At 37.4% G+C, this 25,606-nt stretch overlaps 1 protein-coding gene across 8 annotated transcripts in view; it reads right to left on the bottom strand.

Moving 5' to 3' along the window:
* RUNDC3B (RUN domain containing 3B) overlaps positions 1–25,606 on the bottom strand; it is a 154,864-nt gene that overhangs the window by 74,708 nt on the left and 54,550 nt on the right. For 6 of the 8 annotated variants that reach the window (XM_065939652.1, XM_065939650.1, XM_065939648.1 and 3 more), the window contains 2 exons: positions 17,350–17,483; positions 8,085–8,170 (listed from right to left, as the gene is read on the bottom strand). In XM_065939652.1, the coding sequence (XP_065795724.1) occupies positions 8,085–8,170; positions 17,350–17,379 (116 nt within the window). In that variant the 5' untranslated portion in view covers positions 17,380–17,483. The remainder of the gene's footprint in view (positions 1–8,084; positions 8,171–17,349; positions 17,484–25,606) is intronic. The other 2 variants (XM_065939651.1, XM_065939653.1) reach the window with 2 other exon arrangements.

The following is a 25,606-nucleotide window of genomic DNA, read 5'->3' as shown; positions in this document are numbered from 1 at the left end:
ACACTCAAATAATAATAATCTTTTTCTCAACACATATAATTTAATTCCAATTGAAATACATCTACAATGCCATCTTTAGTGCTTATTCGGAAGGACTATTTTAAAACCTTTCAGGTACTTCAATAACAAATATCCTTTGGATGGGAAGTGAACCACCAGAATAGATGATATTGATACTGAACAATATCATGCTTCAAAATTTCTGAGAGTCACAAGTTATTCTACACACTAAAAGTGCAATACTCAAATATGAGAAAGCTTATTTTATAAGCCAAAGAAATTCCATTACCAATATCTTGTTCTCTTCCCCGGTTTAGTCTTTAAGAAGCTTGAAGTGGGGGAAGATAAGATTCTCCCTCATGACATACAAAACAAATTACAGCATTACAAAAAATGTTCTGTTCTATTCAAAGACAAGGTGAATCAGAATGAAAAGATTGCCAAAAAAATCAATCTCCAAACAGTCTTGCTAAGAATGTGAAATTCTCTATTTTATCAACAAATACATCATGTAGCAAGAACTGTGTTATATACTAGAGATAAAATGATAAAGAAGGTAAACATGATCCCACTTTATGAAACTTATTGTCTAGGGGAGAGGACAGGCAATAAACAGAAGAAAGAGACAATCAGAGATGGCAAGCAGTATAAAATAAGGAACTAGGTTGTTGAGGTGGAGAAAAAGTAAAGGTAAATCCAACTTTGAAGAAGGGCATTGGGAAAGATATTCTCGAGTAAGTGTTTATTCTGGGACCTTAGGCCCAAAGAAGTCTGAAAACAGGGCTTTGGAGGCCATATAACATTAATAATAATTGGGAACGTGTACTGAACGCCAGGCACAGTTGTAAGTGCTTTACATGAATTATCTTGCTTAACTTCACCAACAATTATTATGACACAGAGGGAGTATAAAATTTACCCAAGATCCCACAGCTAGAAAGTGGTGAAACCAGGATCTGACTCTAGGAAATGTGTTTGCAGAGCCTGCTGGCTAAAGTAATGAGAAAGCATTTAAAGTGGGAATTGACAGGATCCCTTTTACAATGCTTTTTAAGAAGACTGGCTGGAAGCTGGGTGGCTACTGGCAGGGGGCAAACTGGAATCTCCGTTGGGAGGCTAACAGGGGAGGATGTAGGCAAGAGATGGGAGAGGTATGCATTACTGCTACAGCCACAATGACAAAGGCAAACGGATAGATTCGAAATAGACTCTGGAAATAGGATCAAAAAGACTTGCTAATGGAATGGCTGCAAAGAGTGAAGGAGAAAAAGGAATCAAATATGAATTTAGATTTTGACTTCATTGGCCATTTAGGTAAGGCAATGAAACAACTTTCAAAGAATGGGGTGAACAGGGTTAGAGGGGAGAAGAATCAAGAAATCTGAACAAGTTAGAGATTTAAATGTGGTGTCATGACCACCCAGGTGGTATTTAAAGCTCCAGAGATACAATGAGATATCACCTCACACTGGTCAGAATGGCCACCATTAAAAAAAAAAAAAAAAAAAAAAAAATCTACAAACAACAAATGCTGGAGAGGGGGTGGAGAAAAGGAAAAAACCCTCTTGCATTGTTGGTGGGAACGTAAATTGATACAGCCACTATGGAAGAAGTACGGAGATTCCTTAAAAAAACTAGGAATAAAACTACCATATGACCCAGCAACCCCACCACTGGGCATATACCCTGAGGAAACCGTAACTGGAAAAGACACATACCTGTACCCCAGTGTTCACTGCAGCACTATTTATAAAAGTTAGTACATGCGAGCAACCCAGATGTCCATCAACAGAAGAACAGATAAAGAAGCTGTGGTACATATATACAATGGAATATTACTCAGTCATAAAAAGGAATGCATTTGAGTCAGTTCTAATGAGGTGGATGAACCTAGAGCCTATTAAACAGAGTCAAGTAAGTCAGAAAGAGAAAATAAATACCGTATATTAACACATATATATGGAATCTAGAAGGATGGTACTGATGAACCTATTTGTAGGGCAGCAATGGAGATGCAGACATAGAGAACAGCCTTACGGACGTGGGGTCGGGGGAAAGGGGGGTGGGATGAATGGACAGAGTAGTACGGAAACATGAAGTGAAGTGAAGTGAAGTCGCTCAGTCATGTCCGACTCTTTGAGACGCCATGGACTGTAGCCCTCCAGGCTCCTCGGTCCATGGGATTTTCCAGACAAGAATATTGGACTGGGCTGCCATTTCCTTCTCCGGGGGATCTTCCCGACCCAGGGATCAAACCCGGGTCTCCTGCATTGCAGACAGATGCTTTACCATCTGAGCCACACAGGAAGCTCTCGTACGGAAACATATACACTACCGTACGTAAAACAGAGAGTGGGAACTTGCTGAATGACTCAGGGAACTCAAAGTGGGGCTCTATGACAACCTAGAGGGGTGGGATGGGGTGGGTGGTGGAAGGGAGGTTCAGGAGAGAGGGGACATTATGTGTACCTACGGCTGATTCATACTGATGTATTGCAGAAACCCACACAATACAGTGAAGCAATTATCCTTCAATTAAAAATAAATAAATTCTAAAAAATCTCCAGAGACAGGTGCAGTTGTGAGGAGAGAAAGAACAGCAGAGAACAGAAGACTGGGCGCAGAGAATACTGAACACGAAGAAGCTGTAAAAGAAGCCTGAGAAACAGCAAGTGGGGAGACAGAAAAGCCAGAGAGTGTTATGTAAGTAAAAAACAGAGGTTTTTCAATAAAGAAGTTTTCAACTCTTTTAGCCGGACTATGGAGTACAATGGGGACAGAGAAATCTTCATGACATTTGGGTGGCTTATGGATTATTGATATTCTTTTAAAAATCATCTTTGAAAGTAAAAAAAAAAAAAAAAAAAGTATATTTCTTAATTAAAAAAACATTTCATTGCTAAAAAAAAATAAAAATCATCTTTGGTGGAGTGGTAGAGGCAGAGGCTAGAGAAGAATGAAGAGTGACTCCGAGGTAAGGAGATGACAACCGTGTGTATAAAGATGTGTGAGAAGTTTGGTGATGAAGCAGAACATGGAAATGAGCCATATGAGAGAGAAATACTGGTTCTAGGGAGAAAGTTTTTCCTTTTAAGATAGGGGATACCAGTACACACTTCTGCATGGGTGGGAATGATTCAGAAATGGCAAGAGATGGAGGACCAGGAGTGAGAGAGGTGATGATAACTAAAGGAAAAGGTGAATTCGGGGCAGGACCTAGAAGAAAGACTGGCAGGAGAGACATTCCATTGCAACAACAACAAAAAAAAACAAAAACAAAGAGAATGTGGGTAAGGTGTGTTTGGCGACAGGAATGACAGCTTTAATTTACGGCAAGTTCAATTTTCTAATGAAAGGAGGCCTTGTACTAGTAGCTTAATGGAAACATCTAGTTCTCTCTAAATTTTAAAGTGGCAGTTAGAAAAAAGAAAAGAAAAATGGCAGTTAGAATTGTTTTTAGTCTCAGGTCACAAGTCTGTATGAATGACCAGGAAGATTCTTATTGTAGTCTTGTCTTTACTATAGACTAATACCAAATATACCCTGAAGCTTTTTCTTCTTTCCAGGAATACGTGGAATTATTTCTTGAGGGCAAATTTAAAATGAACACATCTTTGAAACAAAATTTATTAAAAGAGAGCTTTTGGGTATCTAATAAGCCAAAATATTTTATAGACAAAACAAAAAGCTGTGGCAGCAGTCCACAAGCACCTTTTAATGATTTTTTTTCATCTTAATAATGTAAAACTTTTAAACAGATTAAAATTCCTAAGGTCTTTCTTATTTCTTGAAAGATTTGGTAAATTATCACTATCTTATCTACCTTTCTATAGTTAAAAAAAGTGTTTAGCCAACTCTCTTTTTTTTTCCGCTTTGTGACAGCTGAGTAATTTTTGAAGTTTTTATACTTTACTCCTTCTCTTACTCCTACTATAATAATGAGAAGGTTAATATTACTATTGAACATCACTTTCATTATAAATGAAGCATTGTGGTGCACTTGCAAAGTAATAAACAGGACTTAATAAAGTAATTTTATCTCTATATTTTCCACAGTTATTACTTCACATTCTTACCAGAATATTTTTTATTTTGTTTTAAATGTCACATTTGTATTCTTTAGCTTAACTTTTCTAATTATTTTCAGGCTGTGGGTGAAGAGAAATGAAACCTTTGAGCAAACTATTCAGTTTCTACTTTACTTCTCTATCTCTAGGCCTTCCCCACCTCTTCTTTTTTTGTATTAGCTTTGATTATCTTCTTGAGTCTGTCGACTTCCCATCACTGGCTATTTCCCAATAACACCCCAATTCCTAAACTATGAAACTCTTCAAGGGTTTTTTCAATTGCTTACCAAGATACCCTCCACTGAGGCAAAAAGATCACATGAATTTCTCTAATACTTTGGAACCATCGTCCTGCATTTCAGAAGACCTACTGTAGTTCTGCTCCCCACAGTTCCTCCTCCCAATCTTATCCTTAGATTATCACTAATTAGTACTTTCAAGCTTGCCTGCCTTAGCCCATGTAGCTCCTCATTATGTTCCCAGTAAACACTTGTATCACCATTTTAAAGGACCTCATTACTCTTTATCTGTGAAGAGTAGAACAAGAAGAAATCACTTGATTCAGACACTCTTGAGATTCCTAAAGAATTAAAGATCATTTCTCCTTGTTCTACAAGCACTTATGTTAGGGAGCACTCAGACAAAAGGTACGGTGTAATTATTCTTTCCAAAAGTACGCTTGTAATTTTACAAACCTAACCTTCCAAGTACATATGTTTTCACTAGGGGTTCACCATCAAATGGATTTATAATTAAGAATTTTCTCTGGCTTGATTTTGGTTTAAAAAAAAACCAGTGTAAATAGTTTTTAAAAAGACTGTTTTTTTGCAACTGCATTTTAAAGTTAACTTTTAGGATGGGAATTTTGAAATAACTCCTTACATCAGTTTTTGATAATTGCAGACCCATTATAGTCACATCTAAATACTGTGTGATGTGTATATAGAAGAATGATATATTTCTCTGTGTGTATAAACATACACTAAGCCATGTTTCTATGTGAATAATATGTTTATATATCATTACAAGAATATTTGTACTTCATGAACTTTTTAGAGCTGAATCACTTCCTTTTTCTCCCAAAAAGAACAGCTAATACCTAAACATAAGGCAAAAAGCATTTCCCTTAAAAATTTTAAACTACTCACTCTAAAAATAGTCTATTCAAGTACTATTTCTACACCACCCAACTGTATAAACTAAGAAATGAGACTAACAACTTAGATTATTAATGCTTTAATTTCTATTTAGAAAAGACTGTCTTGTTATTGTATAGCAGATAATTATGATATAAACTTAGTTTTGTCATAGGATTTCTAGGTTTGATCTATGGGGTTCTAATTATTTTTTTAAAGCCTCAGTATCTTGAAAATTTACTATCTTTCATAATTAAATGTATTTACTAGTGATGATAAAAGAAACAAATGTTCATTGTGTAAAGTTTACTTCAAGTGTCTAAGAGTTTCTCATCATCTCACTGTCCATCTTTAGAAATATCCCAAGAGTACCATATTGCTTGAAAATGATCCAATAAGCACACGTCATATTTACTTTATGCAAATACTTCTTGGAGTTAAAAGTCTTTATAACCTGGTCAAATTTAAAGTCGTGATAATATTTTCTTCGTATCTTCCAAGTAAAACATTTATTATTTTATTACCTAAGAACATCAGTTCAGTTCAGTCGCTTAGTCATGTCCAACTCTTTGCGACCCAATGAACTGCAGCACGACAGGCCTCCCTGTCCATCACCAACTCCCAGAGTTTACTCAAACTCATATCCATCAAGTTGGCGATGCCATCCAACCTCATCCTCTGTTGTCCCCTTCTCCTGTTGCCCTCAATCTTTCCCAGCATCAGGGTCTTTTCAAATCAATCAGTTCTTCACATCAGGTGACCAAACTACTGGAGTTTCAGCTTCAACATCAGTCCTTCTAATGAATATTCAGGACTGATTTCCTTTAGGATTGACAAGTTACATCTCCTTGCTATCCAAGGGACTCTCAACAGTCTTCTCCAACACTACAGTTCAAAAACATCAATTCTTCAGCACTCAGCTTTCTTTAGAGTCCAATACTCACATCCATATATGACTACTGGGAAAACCATAGTCTTGACTAGATGGACCTTTGTTGGCAAAGAAGTATCTCTGCTTTTTAATATGCTGTCTAGGCTGGTCATAACTTTGCTTCCAAGGAGCACGCATCTTTTAATTTCATGGCTGCAGTCACCACCTGCAGTGATTTTGGAGCCCGCCAAAATAAAGTCTCACACTGTTTCCACTGTTTTCCCATCTATTTGCCATGAAGTGATGGGACCAGATGCCATGATCTAGTTTTCTGAATGTTGAGCTTGAAGCCAACTTTTTCACTCTCCTCTTTCACTTTCATCAAGAGGCTCCTTAGTTCTTCTTTACTTTCTGCCATAAGGGTGGTGTCACCTGCATATCTGAGGTTATTGATATTTCTCCCAGCAATCTTGATTCCAGCTTGTGTTTCATCCAGCCCAGCATTTTCCATGAAGTACTCTGCATTTAAGTTAAATAAGCAGGGTGACAATATACAGCCTTTACGTACTCCTTTCCCGATTTGGAACCACTCTGTTGTTCCATGTCCAGTTCTAACTGTTGCTTGTTGACCTTCATACAGATTTCTCAAGAGGCAGGTCAGGAGGTCTGGTATTCCCATCTCTTGAAGAATTTTCCAGTTTGTTGTGATTCACACAGTCAAAGGCTTTGGCATAGTCAATAAAGCAGAAATAGACGTTTTTCTGGAACTCTCTTGCTTTTTCAATGATCCAACAGATGTTGGTAACACCTAAGCAAAGACACTGTCATCTATACCAGCTAGTCAGCTAAAACAATGTGTCACATTAAAGACCCAGATTTTCTCAAAATCCAAAACATCAAACATGCCATCAGGACATGGAAATTTCAAGATTTTAGATGTATGACTTCTGTATATATATGCCTAATTTTCTCTGTCAGAACTGGCTCACGTCACTCTCTTCCTTCAGAAATATGATTAACAAGGTAGACATACGTATGGTAATTTAAAAGTGTTGAAGTCAGTGCTGTCTGATAGAACCTCGTGCCACGAAGCACTGTTCTGCATCTGTGCTGTCCAATTTGGCAGCCATTAACCAACGGGGCCAGTGAACACTTAAAGTGTGATAAAGCAACTGAAGAACTGAATTGGTAATTTAATTTCTATTTTAATTTACTCAGTGGCATGTGGTAGTGGCTACTATACTGAACAGTACATATGTAGGATACTGAAATTATTTAATGTTTTCATTTACAAATACTTTTGAAATGGAAAAAAAAGTGACTGCTTTAACAAAAGCCTTAAATATAGATTAGCAGAGCAGAGCTGAGTGGGCATGCCTATTGTCCTTATATGAATCTTTTCTCTATCATCATAAAGTGAAAATCACTCAGTCATGTCTGACTCTTTGTGACCCCATGGACTTTACAGTCCATGGAACTCTCCAGGCCAGAATACTGGAGTGAGTAGCCTTTCCCTTCTCCAGGAAGAATCATCATAAAAAGTTAATAAAGTCCTGTTTTGCACAATGTACCATCTCATTAATCTATACAACCTAAGGAGAGCATTGGTATAAACTGCCCCAAAAACACAACTGAGCAATCATTAATTATATAAGAATTAAAGAAGTGAATAAGATAAATGTTGCAGTGTGGAAAGAGGAAGAATGGAATAGGAACAGTCTGTGGTGAGAATGAAATTTCAAGTGCTGAAAAAGGAAGAATCAAAACTTTTCAGAAAAAAGATACTCCAGGCATAATGTGAGGCCTGAAAAGATAAAACAAGGTAGAAGTATGTTTAGTTGAAAAAACAGTATTTTCCTAAGAAGACAGTGGATTTATCTGAGAAGTATAAAAAGGGGAAATAAAATAGGTGAGGACTTGAAAAACAAATGAGTCTTTATTCTGTTCTTACTTCTAAGTCTTCAGGTGACTCTCTTAATATATATTTGAAAATTAAAAGGACTTTTAAACCTGGTTGTTTTGAAGTCTCTCAGAGCTGTAGAGATGTATTCAGACAAATGTTTTTCCATGAGTGCTACTCTGATCCAGGCTCTACCCTAAAAGGAAGAAGAAAGAATCAAACGTAAAGAAAAAATTAGAAATTAAAAAATATTGTGTTCACTATGTCATCAAAAATATAACCATTTTAACACACAAAGAATAACTCACTCAAAATGTGTATTTGATAAAGACTAAAAAATATTTAAGTAGATGAGGTAAATTTTAATTATATATAGTATATACTTTGTTTCTCTAAAGGTGTAGGGTAGAGCATGTCTGATTAACTTTCTAGCTTTTGAAGGGACAGACCATCAAAATTGAGTTACTTGGGTTAGAGACTTCTTTTTTTGGGGGGGGGGGGTGGTTAGAGACTTCTTGTGAATCATATAAGGAAATCACAAGGCTCATCTCTTTACTTCAGTGCCCAAATCAACACATTAATTGAAATGACTCCCCTTATAAAACAAGAGGAAAGAGTCCATTCTCATTAATAAAAATAATCTTCACACCACTTGTTTAGTCTTTCCAGAGGGAAGTTTACACAACAAACAGTGAACCAAATTTCATTATTTATCATTTATGCAAATCATAAGTCACTGAATTTGGTGCCTCCAGAGCATTCTAAAAAATATTACCAGAAATTTAAACCAGAAAAAGCAAACATACAACAAAAAATATCCCAGAAGCATATCCTAGAATAAAATCACAGAAACACACAATTCTAACAAAATATGAATAATCTTACTTTTGAAAAGAGGTAACAGCATTCAGTAGTTGGGACTAGTCAGTAAAGTTCTTTTTATAAGCCAAAGCATTTATTCTGGACTTTTTGTTTAGAATGAAAGAATACTTGTTAGTGAGAATTTTATAATTCTATTATGTTCACTTCACTCAACCCTTTCACACCTCTCCAGAAAATCTATGAAGACTGACTATATGAAAAATCAAACCACTGTAATAGTAGCTAAGAATAAAGATGACACTAACCAATATATATATATATGATGGTCAACTACCAGTATAGAAAAAAAGCATTGAAATGCCTACACTTACAGAAATGTCTACAGTTCTAGTGATTTCCTCAAACTGTTGGACAGGAAGGACTGAAAACAAGTTAATCCAGACAGTGGTAAAACCTGGCAGGCTAGAAACGGCTGTACTGTTTGGAACATGGGCCTGGTTAGCACGCCAGTCAATTTGCCCACCAACCTCAAAATCCCTTAGCTTGCTCAGTCAACTGCTTCTGCTGAGTAAGCCTAGGGGAACCTACAATTAGCTGTAGCTGATTGGAACAGAGGAAGGGAAGGGGCACACAGCAGCCCTTAGTCCCAAGTTTCTTAAGATTTCATCTCGAAGACAGACTAGCAGTAGAGGCTTGAATCAAAAAGCTACATTCTCACACAGAAGCAGGGAAAGTTGCTCTCCAGAGAAAGTGTGCTATTGTTAGATAAGAAATGTGGGGGAAAGCCTTGCTTCCTGATTTATTCATTTCAAGCCATACAAAACTGGGTTGCACCTAGTCCTATCTTTCGGTGTTTGTGCAATTCTGTTATACTGTCATAAGAAATGGTGCGGATTTTTAACGGCTTCTCTTCTTTCAACAAAAGCAACAGAATATTTAAAGCTTGTTGGAATCATCAACAGGGAAAAGCTGAAAAGTAAGATTTTAGACTGCATCAGTTAGGTAATGGTGAACCACTGTAGGCTGTTGTTATTGTTTGGGAGACACAAATATTAGCCTGTTTGCCACTAATGGTTTTTGGAAAAAAAAAAAAAATAAAAGTAATCAACACTCCTTAAGAATGTAATTAATAAATGCTTGCCTCTGCATTAGACACATTAAAATATTTAATCCTCCTGAGAACTGTGTCAGTTACAATACTGTCCCCACTTTACTATATGAGGAAACAAAAAACAGACACAACTAGAAGACAGGGGACTCATCTCACCACCAAACTGACCAACCTGATAGAATTAATATCCATACACTCTACCTTCCCTCTTATTTCAGGGGGTGGACCGCAACTATTTAAGAGAGTAAAAAGACAAATCACAGAGTGGACAAAAGCATCTGCATTATATGTAACTGACAAAAGACTCCCATCTGTAAAATGCAAAGAATTCTTACAAATCTATAAGAAAAAGATAAGTCCATTTAAAAATGGGCTGCAAGGGGAAGAGTTGAAACCAGAGAGTCAGTTTCTTTAGTAGACATCAGAATATTTAGAAGTTTTCCTTCTTTTGGTGTTAGTTTTATAAGTGGCATTTTTCAAAGAATTTGCCCATTTCATTTAAATTTTTTAATTTACAGGTGTGAAGTTATTCATACCTTCTCTTAGGATTTTTAATGTTTGTAGAGTCTATGGGGTTTATCACAACATTACAGATATGGGTAATTTATAACCTCTCTTTTTTGTCCTTCTAGCAGCCTTGCTAGAAACTTATCAGTTATATTAATCTTTTTAAAAACACCAACTCTTGGTTCTGTTGATTTTCTTCTAGTGTACAACTGTTTCAGTTTAATTGAATTTTTATTCTTCATTACGTCTTTCCTTCTACTTTGGGTTTATTACTTTTTTTAAAAGTTTCTTGAGATGAAAGCTTTGATAACCAATTTTCTGCCTTTTTCTTAAAATACATAAATGCCTACTTAAACTTATCTATTCTCCTTTAAGTACAATTTTTATATATTTTCATTATCATTGCTAAGTATGTTTTAATTTCAAGTGTAATTTCTTCTTTCATTTGGGAGTTATTTAGAAATTTTTCTCAACTTCAACTTATATAAGCCTAGTTAACTCTGTTATGGACTCTACTGCAGTTAGAGAACATTATTATTCTATTTGTTTATATTTGAATCCTTTGAAATTCATTGATGTGCATTACAACTTAGCAAATGATCGATTATTGTACAAGTTCATTAAGAATGAATATTTTGTAGTTTCCTATTTTGATTTTCTTATATACTCCAGTTCTCTAGTATTAATCTTTAAATTTTCTTCATATTATAATTACTTAAAAGTCCATTATCGGCATCTCCCATAGGTCTGTTTCAATTTTACTTTTTACATTTCTTAGTTTTGTTCATTTAACCTTGTTTCCTGATAAGCTTGGTGATTTTTTATTAAATGTTACACATTGTAGAAGAAAATTTGCAGCAATTCTAATGCTACCTTTCTCTAGAGTAGATTTACTTTTCTTCTGGTAGACAGAGTGTATTTGAAAACCACTTTGTACCACTTACGGGCACCACTTTTAGGTTTTGGGGGTGCTGGTTTTCATCTGAATTTCCCTAACTCCCAAGGTACAGCTTTTCTGCGGTCTCAAAAGCCTGGAGTGTTTACAGGGCCCCTTCAATTTGTTTCACTTCCACGTTTGGGGCCATCACAGTAAAGAACTATGGATAGGAAAAGTGGGTTGGTAGTTAAAAGAGGAGGTAGATTTATTACTCAGTAAGACAAAATGAGCATAAAAATGGCCTCTTTGCAATACTGTAGCTTACTGTAAAGTTCCAGTATTTGATAACTCTGGTCTATCTGTGATTAACACCCTCTCTCTCTGCCTCTGCCCCTTTCAGTAGAAAATCTGGCTAACCACCATCTAGGACAAAGCACTGACAAGGTAAACTTCTGAACAAGAAAAAAGTAAGAAGATGAGACCAGGAAAAACTAGGCACAACAGGGACATAAATCATAAAAATGTATTAAGGGCTACACTCACAGTTCTATCACAGTATAGGTGCTAAATAAAAATTTATCAGCTGCAGGGATGCATGGATATACAAGTGGTTGATGTGACTAGTATATTCAGAAGTTATAATATGTTACATTCATATTGATAGAAGGAATACCTAGGGTAAGCAATCACAAATTAGGAAAGCCTAATACAGCCTTAAATAAGAATTTTTAAAAAAAGAACACCTCTTAAAAACAGATAAAAAGAAAATTCACACAAGATACGCAGGAAGAAGGAAGAACTCAACTACAGTAGAGAGCTCATACTTTAAGGCCAGAAACTAACTAAAGGGGAAGAAGGCTATCTTCAAACTGAAATCAGCTGGGATACTAAGAAAATCCCATGGAAATATCTGCAAGAAAAACAACAAAAGTAACTAAGGACCCAGTTTCAGTGCTTACAAGTAATTGGCCCACATTGGCAGATAGGGAAGATGGATAAGTTTAGAAGCAAGCAAAATAGGTACCTGTTGATATGAAGTTATTTTTCTCAGGAAGCTAATTCTAGCCTGACATCTAAATAAGCTGATGTACAGAAATCCTATGTCCCCAAATTCCTGCATATTATACTTTTTATTTTTGGCTGCACTGGTGGGCCTGCAGGATCTTCATTCCCTGACCAGGGATCAAACCCACGCCCTCTGCAGTGAAAAAGAGTGGTAACCACTGGACTCCCAGGGAAGATCCCGGGTATACTGTAGAAAGAATAGCTGCAAATATGGCTGAGATGTAAAGATTATAGTCACAAACTTCAATTCAAATATTCTATTTCATTGACAGGCTATGAATAGGCCCTGGAAAATAAACTCAATTAGTCATAGACTAAGGAAAGAAAGGAAATGTCTACATCTTACAGGCCTCAGGTTAGGGTGACTAATTCACATCTCTTGTGGCAGCAAGTTTCTACAATGCGAATCTCAGTTGTACAGTGATATGAAGACACAGGCAATCCTGATTCAATCAATCAATTTAGAGAATGTCTCTGGACTGAATCGTTCATTGCACCACAGGACATCCTGTCTTCCACTATTTAAAATGTTCACATAACCCTAAAAGTGTAAGCAGAATGAATCTGGTTTCTTAAATAGAAGTCAAAAATGAAGATCTTAGTTTTGGTCTCTAGCCTACTGAGTCACACACTGTTTAAGACGTAAGCTTGGTGCTCAGGTTCTGACACGTGTCCCCAAGTTTCAAGGCTGGCCAAGAGTGCTATACACGCTAGCAGTCACTGCGAGCTGCAGATCAAAGGCCCAGGAACCCTGCCACCTGAGGCATCTGCTCAACCCTTCAATCCTGACACTTGCCAGATGTGATTCACTGAGTACATTAAGTACTTTGCTCTGCACTACAGTGAATAAAGACAGGTGTAACCTCTGCCTGCAGACTTTTCCAGACAAGTAGTGGATCTTTTTCCCCCACAAGTATTAATAAATGGAGGCTTCGATGGTGGCTCAGATGGTAAAGAGTCTGCGTGCAATGAGGGAGACCTGAGTTCGATCCCAGGGTTCGGAAAATCCCCTGGAGAAGGAAATGGCAACACACTCCAGTATCCTTGCCTGGGGATGGACTCTGTTTGAAGCCTGAGCAAAACAAAGATATGAAAACAGGATTTAGAACGCGATTGTTCTGTGGTGTTTTGATACTCAATACCAGTTTTTTACAGAATAAATATTAACCTGTCTCTGCTGGGCAAAATCTTGCTGTGTAGGGCCTACTCCCAAGGCTTATTAAGAGAGCTGGTCAGCTAGAGTTTGGGATTCTTTGGTCCACCCAGGTCAAGAGTGCTACATTTCTAGTGTTTCTTACCTTCACAATTACCTTTTGTATTTTGGTATATGCTAGTTATAGAAATATATTCTCCCCTATGTTGAAGGGGTTTAGAATACACTTGTCCTGTTAATCTCTCCTGCTTTGAACTTGACAATAAGCAAATAAAGTTCCTGTATCACCGGGGCACCTTCTATTAATATAATCCCTTATGACTATACAGTGGAAGTGACACATAGATTCAAAGGATTAGATCTAATAGACAGTGCCTGAAGAACTATGGATGGAGGTTCCTGGCACTGTACAGGAGGTGGTGACAAAAACCATCCCCAAGAAGAAGAAATGCAACGAGGCAAAATGGTCATCTGAGGAGGCCTTATAAACAGCTCAGAAAAGAAGAGAAGCTAAAGGCAAAGGATAAAGGGAAAGATACACCCATCTGAATGCAGACTTTCAAAGAATAGCAAGGAGAGATAAGAAAGCCTCCCTAAGTGAACACTGCAAAGAACCAGAGGAAAACAACAGAATGGGAAAAACTAGAGATCTCTTCAGGAAAATTAGAGATACCAAGGGAACATTTCATTCAAAGATGGGCACAATAAAGGACAGAAATGGTATGGACCTAGCAGAAGATATTAAGAGGTGGCAAGAATGCACAGAAGAAGAACTATACAAAAAAGATCTTCATGACCCAGATAACCACAATGGTGTGATTACTCACCTAGAGCCAGACATTTTGGAATATGAAGTCCAGTGGGCCTTAGGAAGTATTGCTACAAACAAAGCTAGTGGAGGTAATATAATTCCAGCTGAGATATTTGAAATCCTACAAGATGACGCTGTGAAAGTGCTGTACTCAATACAGAAGCAAATTTGAGAAACTCAGCAGTGGCTATAGGACTGGAAAAGGTCAGTTTTTATTCCAATCCCAAAGAAGGGCAATGCCAAAGAATGTTCAAACTACCATACAGTTGTGCTCATTTCACATGTTACCAAGGTAATGCTCAAATCCTTTAAGCTAGGCTACAACATTACATGAACCAAGAACTTTCAGATGTACATGCCAGATTTAGAAAAGGCAGAGGAACCAGAGATTCAATTGCCAACATCCACGGAATCACAGAAAAAGCAAGAGAATTCCAGAAAAACATCTGCTTTATTGACTATGCCAAAGCCTTTGACTGTGTGGATCACAACAAACTGGAAAATTCTTAAAGAGATGGGAATACCAGACCACCTGACCTGCCTCCTGAGAAACCTGTATGCAGGAAGAAGAAACAGCTAGAACCAGACATGAAACAACAGGTTGGTTCCAAATTGGGGAAGAAGTGCTTCAAGGCTGTATATTGTACCCTGCTTGTTTAACTTATATGCAGAGTACATTATGTGAAATGCCAGGCTAGATGAATCACAGGCTGGAATCAAGACTGCCAGGGGAAATATCAATAACTTCAGATATGTAGATGACACCACCCTAATGGCAGAAACCACAGAGGAACTAAAGAGTCTCTTGATGAAGGTGAAAGAGGAGAGCGAAAAAGCTGGCCTAAAACTCAACATTTTCAAAAAACTAACCTCATGGCATCTGGTCCCATCACTTCATGGCAAATAGATGGAGAAACAATGGAAACAGTGACAGACTTTATTTTCTTGGGCTCCTGAATCACTGTGGACAGTCACTGCAACCATGAAATTAAAGACACTTGCTCCTTGAAAGAAAAGCTATGACAAACCTAGGCAGCGTATTAAAAAGCAGACACATCACTTTGTCGACAAAGGTCCGTATAATCAAAGCTCTGGTTTTTCTAATAATCATGTATGGATATGAGAGTTCAACCATAAAGAAGGATGAGTGCTTAAGAATTGATGCTTCTGAACCTCGATGCTAGAGAAGACTCTTGACAGTCCCTTGGACAGCAAGGAGATCAAACCAGTCACTACGAAAGGAAATCATGCCAGAATATTCACTGGAAGAACTGATGCTAAAGCTCCAATATTTTGGCCATATGATGTGGAGAGCCAGCTTACTGGAAAAGACCCTGATGGTGGGCAAAACTGAGGGCAGGAGGAGAAGTGGGCAACAAAGAATGAAATGGGTGGATGGCATCATTGATTCAATGGACATGAGTCTGAGCAAACTCTGGGAGATAGTGAAGGACAGGGATGCCTGGCATGCTGCAGTCCATGGGGTCACAAATAGCCGGACACGACTGAGCGACTGAACAAGTCTTTTCATCTTAACGTACAGAAGCCAAGATACAAACTCAGTTAAGATGCAAAAGAGAATTCAAATGGCACATTTTTAAAACCTGTATTCAATCAGACAATTAGAAAGTAAATAAATGAATAAATTTAACAGTTCAAGAAAATGGAGGCCAAAGGACTACTAACATAACAATTGTGACAAAAATGAAGTCTGCTAAAGTAAAAATGAAACAGAAAAGATTTAAACATCTATGAGAAAAAAATTTTAGAAAAAAAATTAGTCATAGTTGACTTAGAAATGAAGACATTTATTGACTTAAATGTATTCCCTATTGGCTCAGACACTAAAGAGTTTGTCTGCAATACAGGAGACCTGGGTTTGATCCCTGGGTCGGGAAGATCCCTAGAGAAGGGAATGGCAACCCACTCCAGTATTCTTGCCTGGAAAATCCCACAGACGGAGAAGCCTGGTGGGCCCCAAGCCATAGAGTTGCAAAGAGTCAGACATGACTAACACACTAACTTAAAATATTACACATTGCATTAAACAAGATTTTTGTTAATATTATCAGAAAAGTCTTGTAAGTCCTAGGAAGCTATCAAACTTGTGCATACACTCTATGTTTTCCCAGATTCTAATTTTTACCTGAAAGCTTTAATTTTAAGGTTGACAACAAATATTGTCAAGCTGTTTTTCTTGTCGGAACAGACTTACTTCATTCATCTTTATCTAAGGACTGTCTACTAATGCCTAAGTCAAAAAAGCTATAGTTTGAATGTTTTTCTTTCAAGTAAAAATACTATTACTCAAAAAAAGCATCTATTTCAGCTAACAATTCAAATGACTGCATGAGTACTTTTGCTTGAGATGACCACCATAGTTCAGTATGCTGCATAAGTGCTTTATGCATGCTTCCCATTGTGTCACTCAAAATATTAAAAAGAAAGGCTTTCAAAGGTTGAGATTTAATTAAATTAATAATGTTTACCATTATAGACATTAAGTGAAACTGGCTTTTTATTTTTTAAGACTGAGTACATGACGAGGAAGAACTCAATGACTACTAGAATAGTCTGATGCCACTGCTTTAATTTATGCCAAGGCATCAGCAATTTTACCTACCACTGCTTCTGCATCAGTAGTGCGAATATCAACCCGGTGCAAAAGACAAATCACATTCTGGATTATATGAACACAGTCTGACATGTGGACTGCCAGTGCAGGACACAAGAGCTGCTGAAACTTCACAGACTGGGAAATGTTTCACCATGCTTCTCAAAAAAGAAACTCACAGTGACTAGCTTCATGCCTTCTTGCTACTTATAAGGCAACAGGGAAGATTTAAGAGCACTCTAAAATAACTAGTAAAAAAAAATTAAGCCTCTAAAAGATACTAAATTTGGTCAAATGTTTCATTTCAACAAAGAAAAGAAATATTGTATACAGCAAGGAGCTTGAATTCTCTCTTTGGGTCAAAATGCTTAGGCTGAGAGCACACACACCCTGCACATTACTACTGATGTCTTACCTTAGCTCTGGAGGAACTGACATGTTCCATATTTTCAATGCTGCAGATACAGTTCTGTGAAACTTTCCGGCAAGCCACTCTGATATAGTCCCAGAAGCTACGAGGACTTCCGTAACCAAACCAGGTTACTTGACCTTCAGGAGACAAATTGTAACACAAAATAAAAAGAAAACCAGACTAGTAACTCAAAATGCAAGAACAACAAAATAAAGGGCAGTAGAGTCTGAGATTGTGGAAAGGACACTGATCTTGGGGTCAAAAAGCCTTAAGTCTGGTCCCTTTCTAACTTTACCTACTTGTGTGATTTGGGGCAATTTATTTAATGGAACTGGATCGAGTTTTCTCAACAATACAGTCAAAGTAAATGGAGCAAAAAGGGGCCTGGACACTAAACACAGCTGTTTGCAGGTTAATATCCTATTATTCTAACACAGTCTTTCAGAGAGCACACAGTTATCTTCCTTGTGCTTCAGTTAAGCATTAATGTAAATCGCATCTTTGCCATTTACTGGCTGTGTGACCCCAGGCAAGTTAATTAACCTTTCTGAACACTCTTCTTGACTCTAAAAGGGGACTAGTTGGAGTAACCACTTTATGAGTATTCTCTTAATCAAATACAACAATGCCTGAGTGATGCCTGAGTAGTCCTGAGCATAGGACTTGGCACATAAAAGTACTGTAAAAAAAAAAAAAAAAAAGAAAGATAATAAAAAAGAAAAAAAATTACCTCTTGCATCCTAAACCTCTCTCTTCCTGGAAAAACAGAAAAAAATTTAAAAGGCAACACTTTTTCTCCTCTTCAGAGGGATACTTGGAAGAAATGAAACAACGTGTAGCCCATAAGTACCTATCAACAGCGGGAACTATACATTGACTAGCCATTACCACCCATTCACTATGATTCTACCCAAACCTCCATCAGTCATTTACTTGCTCACTTCTAGTCAACAACCCATGACAAGTCCTTAGGCACTTACCATTCTAATCTTCCAGACCTCAATAACTTTGTGTTCAAGAACAAATGTTCTTTTGTGTGTATTAAGATTTCAATGCAGGACTTTGGGTAATAAGTCCATGGGAACAATTTTGTACTCTGAATATTTTTAAATGGGATATGAGAAACATCTTAGTATTTCTTCAGTTTTCTGAAATAATTATTCTTACCTAGGGAAGTTGTTCAATCTTAACAAAGAGTAGCTTTTATATTTTAAAACCTCTGCTTCTCTACTTTCAAGTAATATTTATTTATCTCAATTTTCTTTGCCCCAGTAACATGTTCTCTCTAAGCAACATCAAGAAGTAAAAAGTGTTCTTGTCCATGAGCAGCATTTTAGGAACAATGTCTGAAATATCTGAGTGGTGTCCAACCATGGCAACACCTAATAACTAGGCTTCTTTTAAAAAGTAATCATGTCTGGGCTCCACCCAAACTAAATAATCAGAATCTTTGGGGGTGGGACTAGGCATTGCTATTGTTAAAAAGATCCCTCTGGTATTTCCAATAATACAGTTAATCAACCAAGGGAAAGCTCATATGTCACGACAGGTAATCCCTACTCATCATGCAGGACATTTCAAAGGCCTCCTCCTTTTGTAAGCTGCATGTGATTTCTACAGGAAGGTTCTCCTCCCTACAAGCTGGCCTAACACCCTGAGCTTACACTTACAGTTACCTACTCACTTGCTTGCCTCACACATTAGATGGTAAGGTCACTAAGGCAGAGACTATATCTTATTTGTCTTTAATTCTACCTCCAGCACTTGACACAGTGCTTGTCTCACAGCAGGCATTTAATAAATAAATATTAAAACAAATCGACTGGTTAATCCACACTAACCAGATCTCAATTGCAACGCATATACAAATTTGAATCTTAAAAGTCTAATTAGGATCCTTTTACAGAAACAGCTCAGTGACAATCTGGTATCAAGATGTCTGCATGCTACATTACAAACATCAAATATTCTGGACAAAAATATTTACTAGTACAGCCACTATGGAAAACAGTGTGGAGGTTTCTTAAAAAACTGGAAATAGAACTGCCATAGGACCCAGCAATCCCACTTCTGAGGAAACCAGATCTGAAAGAGACATGTGCACCCCAATGTTCATCGCAGCACTGTTTATAATAGCCAGGACATGGAAGCAACCTAGATGCCCATCAGCAGACGAATGGAGAAGGAAGCTGTGGTACATATACACCATGGAATATTAAGAATTCATTTGAATCAGTTCTAATGAGATGAATGAAACTGGAGCCCATTATACAGAGTGAAGTAAGCCAGAAAGATAAAGAACATTACAGCATACTAACACATATATATGGAATTTAGAAAGATGGTAACGATAACCCTATATGCAAAACAGAAAAAGAGACACAGAAGTACAGAACAGACTTTTGAACTCTGTGGGAGAAGGTGAGAGTGGGATGTTTCGAAAGAACAGCATGTATATTATCTATGGTGAAACAGATCACCAGCCCAGGTGGGATGCATGAGACGACTGCTCGGGCCTGGTGCACTGGGAGGACCCAGAGGAGTCGGGTGGAGAGGGAGGTGGGAGGGGGGTCGGGATGGGGAATACGTGTAACTCTATGGCTGATTCATGTCAATGTATGACAAAACCCACTGAAATGTTGTGAAGTAATTAGCCTCCAACTAATAAAAAAAAAATTTTTTAATAAATAAATAAATTCAACTTAAAAAAAAAAAAGAATATGGGTTTTTGAATCAAGAGGACCAAACAGATCAATTTCTAGATGTGCAATCTTAAGCAAATGACTTTTCACTCTACCAAACTGAGTTTCTTCTATAAACTGATAATAATGGTAGTATCTACATGATCACACTGTTGTGAGGATTAGATAATGCATGTGCATCAATTACTATATAGCCTAATACAGATGTTAATAATCATTATTACTTTTATTATTATCATACAAAGAGTTAGAGATCCAAGCTCCCCTTGCGTTACAAAATAGCAATGAAACACACAGTGAAGTTTTTCCCATTGCTTGCTTAGAATCTAGAAAAATCTTTAAAATTTCTTCCATAATCCAACCTTTTCCCATAACAACCATCCTAAATTGACCTCCCTAAAATCTAGTTTTGGTTAATTTCTTTAGCCTCTATTAATGGAGATCATCCCACAATTTAAAACTGAGGACTACCAACCACACTTTTCTCAATAAATGGAGTACCATACACTGGAAGCAATCTTGTAGGGAGAATCACAAGGTTTCTCTGGTAACTTAATTTGAAACCTTCTCATAAATTTGAAGTGGCTGAGGAAAATAATTTATGAGAAGTTTCAAAGTAGAGCTGTTGAAAATTTTAAAAAAGTAACAAAGGCCCCTATCGATCAATGGGTAAGCATGACTCAGTAATCACACTACTGGGCGTATTTCCAGACATAACCATAATTCAAAACAACACATGCACTCCAATGTTCACTTTACCACTACTTACAATAGGCAGGACAAGGAAGCAACCTAAATGTCCATCAACGGGGGAATGGATAAAGAAGCTGTAGTACATATAGAGAATGGAATATTACTCAACCATAAAAAGGAATGAAACTGGATCATTTGTAGAGACATGTATGGACCTAGAGGCTATCATACAGAGTAAGGTAAGTTACAAAGAGAAAAATATCATATATTAATGCATATATGCAGAATCTAGAAAAATGGTATGCTGCTGCTAAGTCACTTCAATCGTTTCCGACTCTCTGCGACCCCATAGACGGCAGCCCACCAGGCTCCGCCATCCCTGGGATTCTCCAGGCAAGAACACTGGAGTGGGCTGCCATTGCCTTCTCCGAGAAAAATAGTATAGATGATCTTATTTGCAAACCAGAAACAGAGACACAGACATAGAGAACAAACATATGAACACCAAGAAGGGAGAAGTGGGGTTGGATGAATTGGGAGTTTGGGACTGACATATATACACTACCGATAATATGTGTAAAATAGGTAAGTGCTGAAAACTTGCTAAATAGCGCAGGGGACTCTTAGTGCTCTGCGGTCACCTAACTGGGAAGGAAACCCCCACCCGAGGGGAACATGTAGACGGGCACTGATTCTGCTTGTTGCGCAGCAGACCAACACGGCTGTGAAGCAGCTGCACTCCAGAAACACTAACACGAAAGCAGAGCCCCTTTCGGAGCAGAGGAAACAAAGGTTCGGAAAGACTAAGCATCTAGGCTTAGGTTATGCAGGGAAGCAATGCACGCTAAACCCTTAAGACTCCTGCCATGTGTATGATATGCTGTCTGCAGGACTTTCACCCAAGACACAATGCCAAGATTTCCTAGAGAAGAGACTACAGAAACTGAGAAACAACTAGCAGAGTGACACGTCACCACGACCTGCAGGGCCTTAGCTGAAGCTGAAGCTCCAATCCGCTGGCCACCTGATGTAAAGAGCCCACTCATTAGAGAAGACCCTGATGCTGGGAAAGACCGAAGGCAGGAGGAGAAGGGGACGACAGAAGATGAGATGGTTGGATGGCATCACCAACTCAATGGACGTGAGTTTGAGCAAGCTCCGGGAGATGGTGAAGGACAGGGAAGCCTGGCGTGCTGCAGTCTACGGGGTTGCAAAGAGCTGGACGTGACTGAGTGACTGAACAACAAGTATACCAGTAACAGTATCTTCACAACACATCCACCTATTCAATAAACTAGAGGAGAGGATGACTGGCTTGACTCTGCCTGCCTTACTCTTTCATGTGCATCGTTTTCAAAATGAATTTGTTAAATCAAGACCCTGAATTTTTCACATTCAGAAGGATGTGCTTTGATTGAGAGAAGGTGGGGTCGTTTGTTAGAAACGCCAAATGAACTCTCATGTAAATTGTCCATATATCCTAGGATTTTAAGTAATTAATTTCTGCATCTATGAAAATGGTTGAGGTTAATTAAGAATAACAGAAGTGTTCAATTGGTTATCTGAATTATTATTATTTGAACATCTCTTGTATGTAAATACAGATTAACTGTGAGCAAAAGATGTACTTGGGGTTATAGTCAACAGGAAAATTAAAAAACAAAGTTACAAGCTGATTGTGCCTTTAAAAATAATTGCTGAGGTAATAAATAATCACTCCAAAGATATTCTCATTTCTTTTAAAAATAACCACAAAAACAAATTATATAGCAAGGAACCGACTAGCCTATATTTTGAAGAAATTTTATTCAGGAGAAGAAACATACTATCACTAATTGAATTCTCTTTTTAACGTTGGCCGCAAGTACAGATGTATAAAGCGCTTTCAATTTTATAAGTACTTTTAAAGTTAACTTTTTAACCAAAGTTAAACAAACTTTTCAATACTTATTTGCAACCCATTGATCTGACTCTAATTCATTTCAGGCACAGAAATAAGAGGTGAAAGCTTGCTAGACTAAGAGGTGATCTGCTACTAACCAGCTACATGATGTCTTTCCCACTAAACTGCCTATTTTCAAACACCTTAAAATGGCCTGTGATCTCTAAGGTCTAACATTATTTTAAATGGCTCTTTTACATTACCTAACTCGAATAATGTATTCACATCATACAGTATATTTGTGTTTTGCTTTTATGTTATTTTATGGCCACATGAGACCTTCTAAAAACTGAAATTTCCAAAGTAGTTCTCTATTTAGTAGTGGATGATGACACGCCATCTTTTGGTAATATATAAATGAATCTGTTAAATGACTTTCTTTCTCCACTCTTTGTATTATGCCTAGTTATGTGACGAGCTGGTCTCACAGGCTGAAGTTTTGTTAGTGCCACAATATATCACTTGGATGACACCATCAAAGACTATTACCTTGGGCCTGCCATTTATCTAGACAAGCAACAAAAGCACCATCAAATTTTAAAAAGCCACTCTAATATCACTGCCCTTTGGAAGAAAAGCTATGACAAAACTAGACAGTGTTTTAAAAAGCAGAGACATCACTTTGCCAACAAAGGTCCACATAGTCAAAGGTATGGTTTTTCCAGTAGTCATGTATGGATGTGAGAATTGGACCATACAGAAGGCTGCATGCTAAAGAATTGATGCTTTCAAACTGTGGTACTGGAGAAGACTCTTGAGAGTCCCTTGGACAGCAGGACATCAAACCACTCAATCCTAAAGGAAATCAAGCCTGAATATTCCACACAATGGAAGAACTGACACTGAAGCTGATATTCATTGACTAACCTGATGGAAAGAGTCAATTCATTGGCCAACCCTGATATTCACTGGCCACCTGATATGAAGAGTCGACTCACTGAAAAAGACCCTGATGCTGGAAAGACTGAAGGCAGGAGGAGAAGGGGACAACAGAAGATGAGATGGTTGGATGGCATCACCGACTCAATGGACATGAGTTTGAGCAAACTTTGGGAGACAGTGAAGGACTTGGAAGCCTGGCGTGCTAGAGTTCATGGGGTCAAAAAGATTCAGACACAACTGAGCAACTGAACAACAAAAATATCACTGCAAAAGTTTCAGATACTTAAAGGAAACTGATTGCTTCTGGATTTACATTGTTGCCAACATATTTAGATTTTTTAACTTTGCACTGTAAATTTTACAGTGTGTGCGTGTGTGTGTTCAGTTGCCTCAGTCGTGTCCGACCCTCTGCACCCCGTGGACCGCAGCCCACCACAGATTCCTCTGTCCATGGGATTGTCCTGGCAAGAACACTGGAGTGAGCTGCCGTTTCCTCCTACTGGGGGGATCTTCCCAACTCAGCGATTGAACCCACGTCTCCTGTGTCTCTTGCGCTGCGGGCGGATTCTTAACCACTGAGTTTCAGGGAAGCAGGAATCTTAAATTTCTTCCTGCTAATTTATGAAAATTAGTTTAAAATTTTTTAAATAGAGAAAATTCCCATTTCTGAAAAAGATGAGAATCTTGTCCTTTAAAAAAACAGGCACTACTATTAGGTGAAGTTCACATTTATTAGACCATCCAGTGTTTAAAGTACAATTGTGACCATGATTAATTTTCTAGATAAAGTTTCATGTTAATGTTCTAAAAAAAAAAAGAACAAATATAAACACTTAAACTAACTTTAATTACACTTTCAGCTGATGCGAATAAGTCTGAGTCTAGATGAGATACTCAACTATACCTATACCGCTAGCTCTACATTACTTATAAGATGCCTCAAATAAATCATTCAGTAACTATGAATCACAGTTACCAATCTATAAAATGTAATCATTATCCTTTGATACTGACAATGTCTTGTTCACTGGTAAGGAATTTATCACAAACAAACTTCTAAACTATACCACAGTTTACACCATAAAAATTAGCCAATTCTTAATCTCCCAAAACAACAAAGAAAATGAAGATAATCAGGTTCACCAGAAATCTGAAAACTGAATTTGCCTTATAGGCTTTTTTATCCTAGTAATTTTACTATCTTTCAAAGCAGAGTACAAAGGTTTTGCTTTTTTCTTCCACCAGCATTTTTAATATAAGGCTTAGAACATTGGTAGACTGAATTAAAAGCATGAAGGTTGACATCCACACAGAGTCACATATCAAAGCATAGGCCTGAAGAAATCAAGTGTAATGTTTTAGCAGTGACTAAGGTTATACATAAGGGACCTAAATTGTTTAAAGTGATTGTGGGGATTAGGATTGAGGAACGAGAACATACCATTTTTCTATTTCTACCTGTCTTACTATAAGTGATCTTTAAAAATAACAACTTGTACTTCTTTTCTAAGTGAAAAATATAATAAAAGTCCAGGTCATTAGCATGAGGCCTAGCAGTGCTTTATATACAGCAGGAACACAATAAAAAATGTTTCTAATAAGTGAGAAGGCATATATTCTACCTTGAAGAAAGGAAACTAAGGAATATGTTTCCACTAGTAGTTTAAGACCAGTAGTGACTGTTGGTAGCACCCATGTATGCTTTACTGAGTAACTTTGGAAAATTCACAGCTTCCCTGAGCCCCAGGCTGCATGTAATTCAAGTATTGCTATATGACACTTACAAACTGAGAAAATAACCAGTTAGTCTTATATTAGTAAGTTATAGTATAAATATAAATAACACAGATACACATGATTAATAAAATTGTGCTTAAAACCAGGAAACTTAATAGAAATATAGAGGGGGTCATGTAGGAGAGTAAATGGAGTGTTATATCGTGTGGGTTAACAAAAAGCTTTTAATTTAAAAATCAGCGTAAGCATAGTTCTGCCCTCTGGATTAACAAAAGCAGAAAGCTTTGCAAAACCCATGCAGTGT

This window comes from Muntiacus reevesi, chromosome 6 (assembly GCF_963930625.1).
Source record: "Muntiacus reevesi chromosome 6, mMunRee1.1, whole genome shotgun sequence".
NCBI lineage: Eukaryota > Metazoa > Chordata > Mammalia > Artiodactyla > Cervidae > Muntiacus > Muntiacus reevesi.
This window is presented reverse-complemented; position numbering and strand designations above follow the sequence as displayed.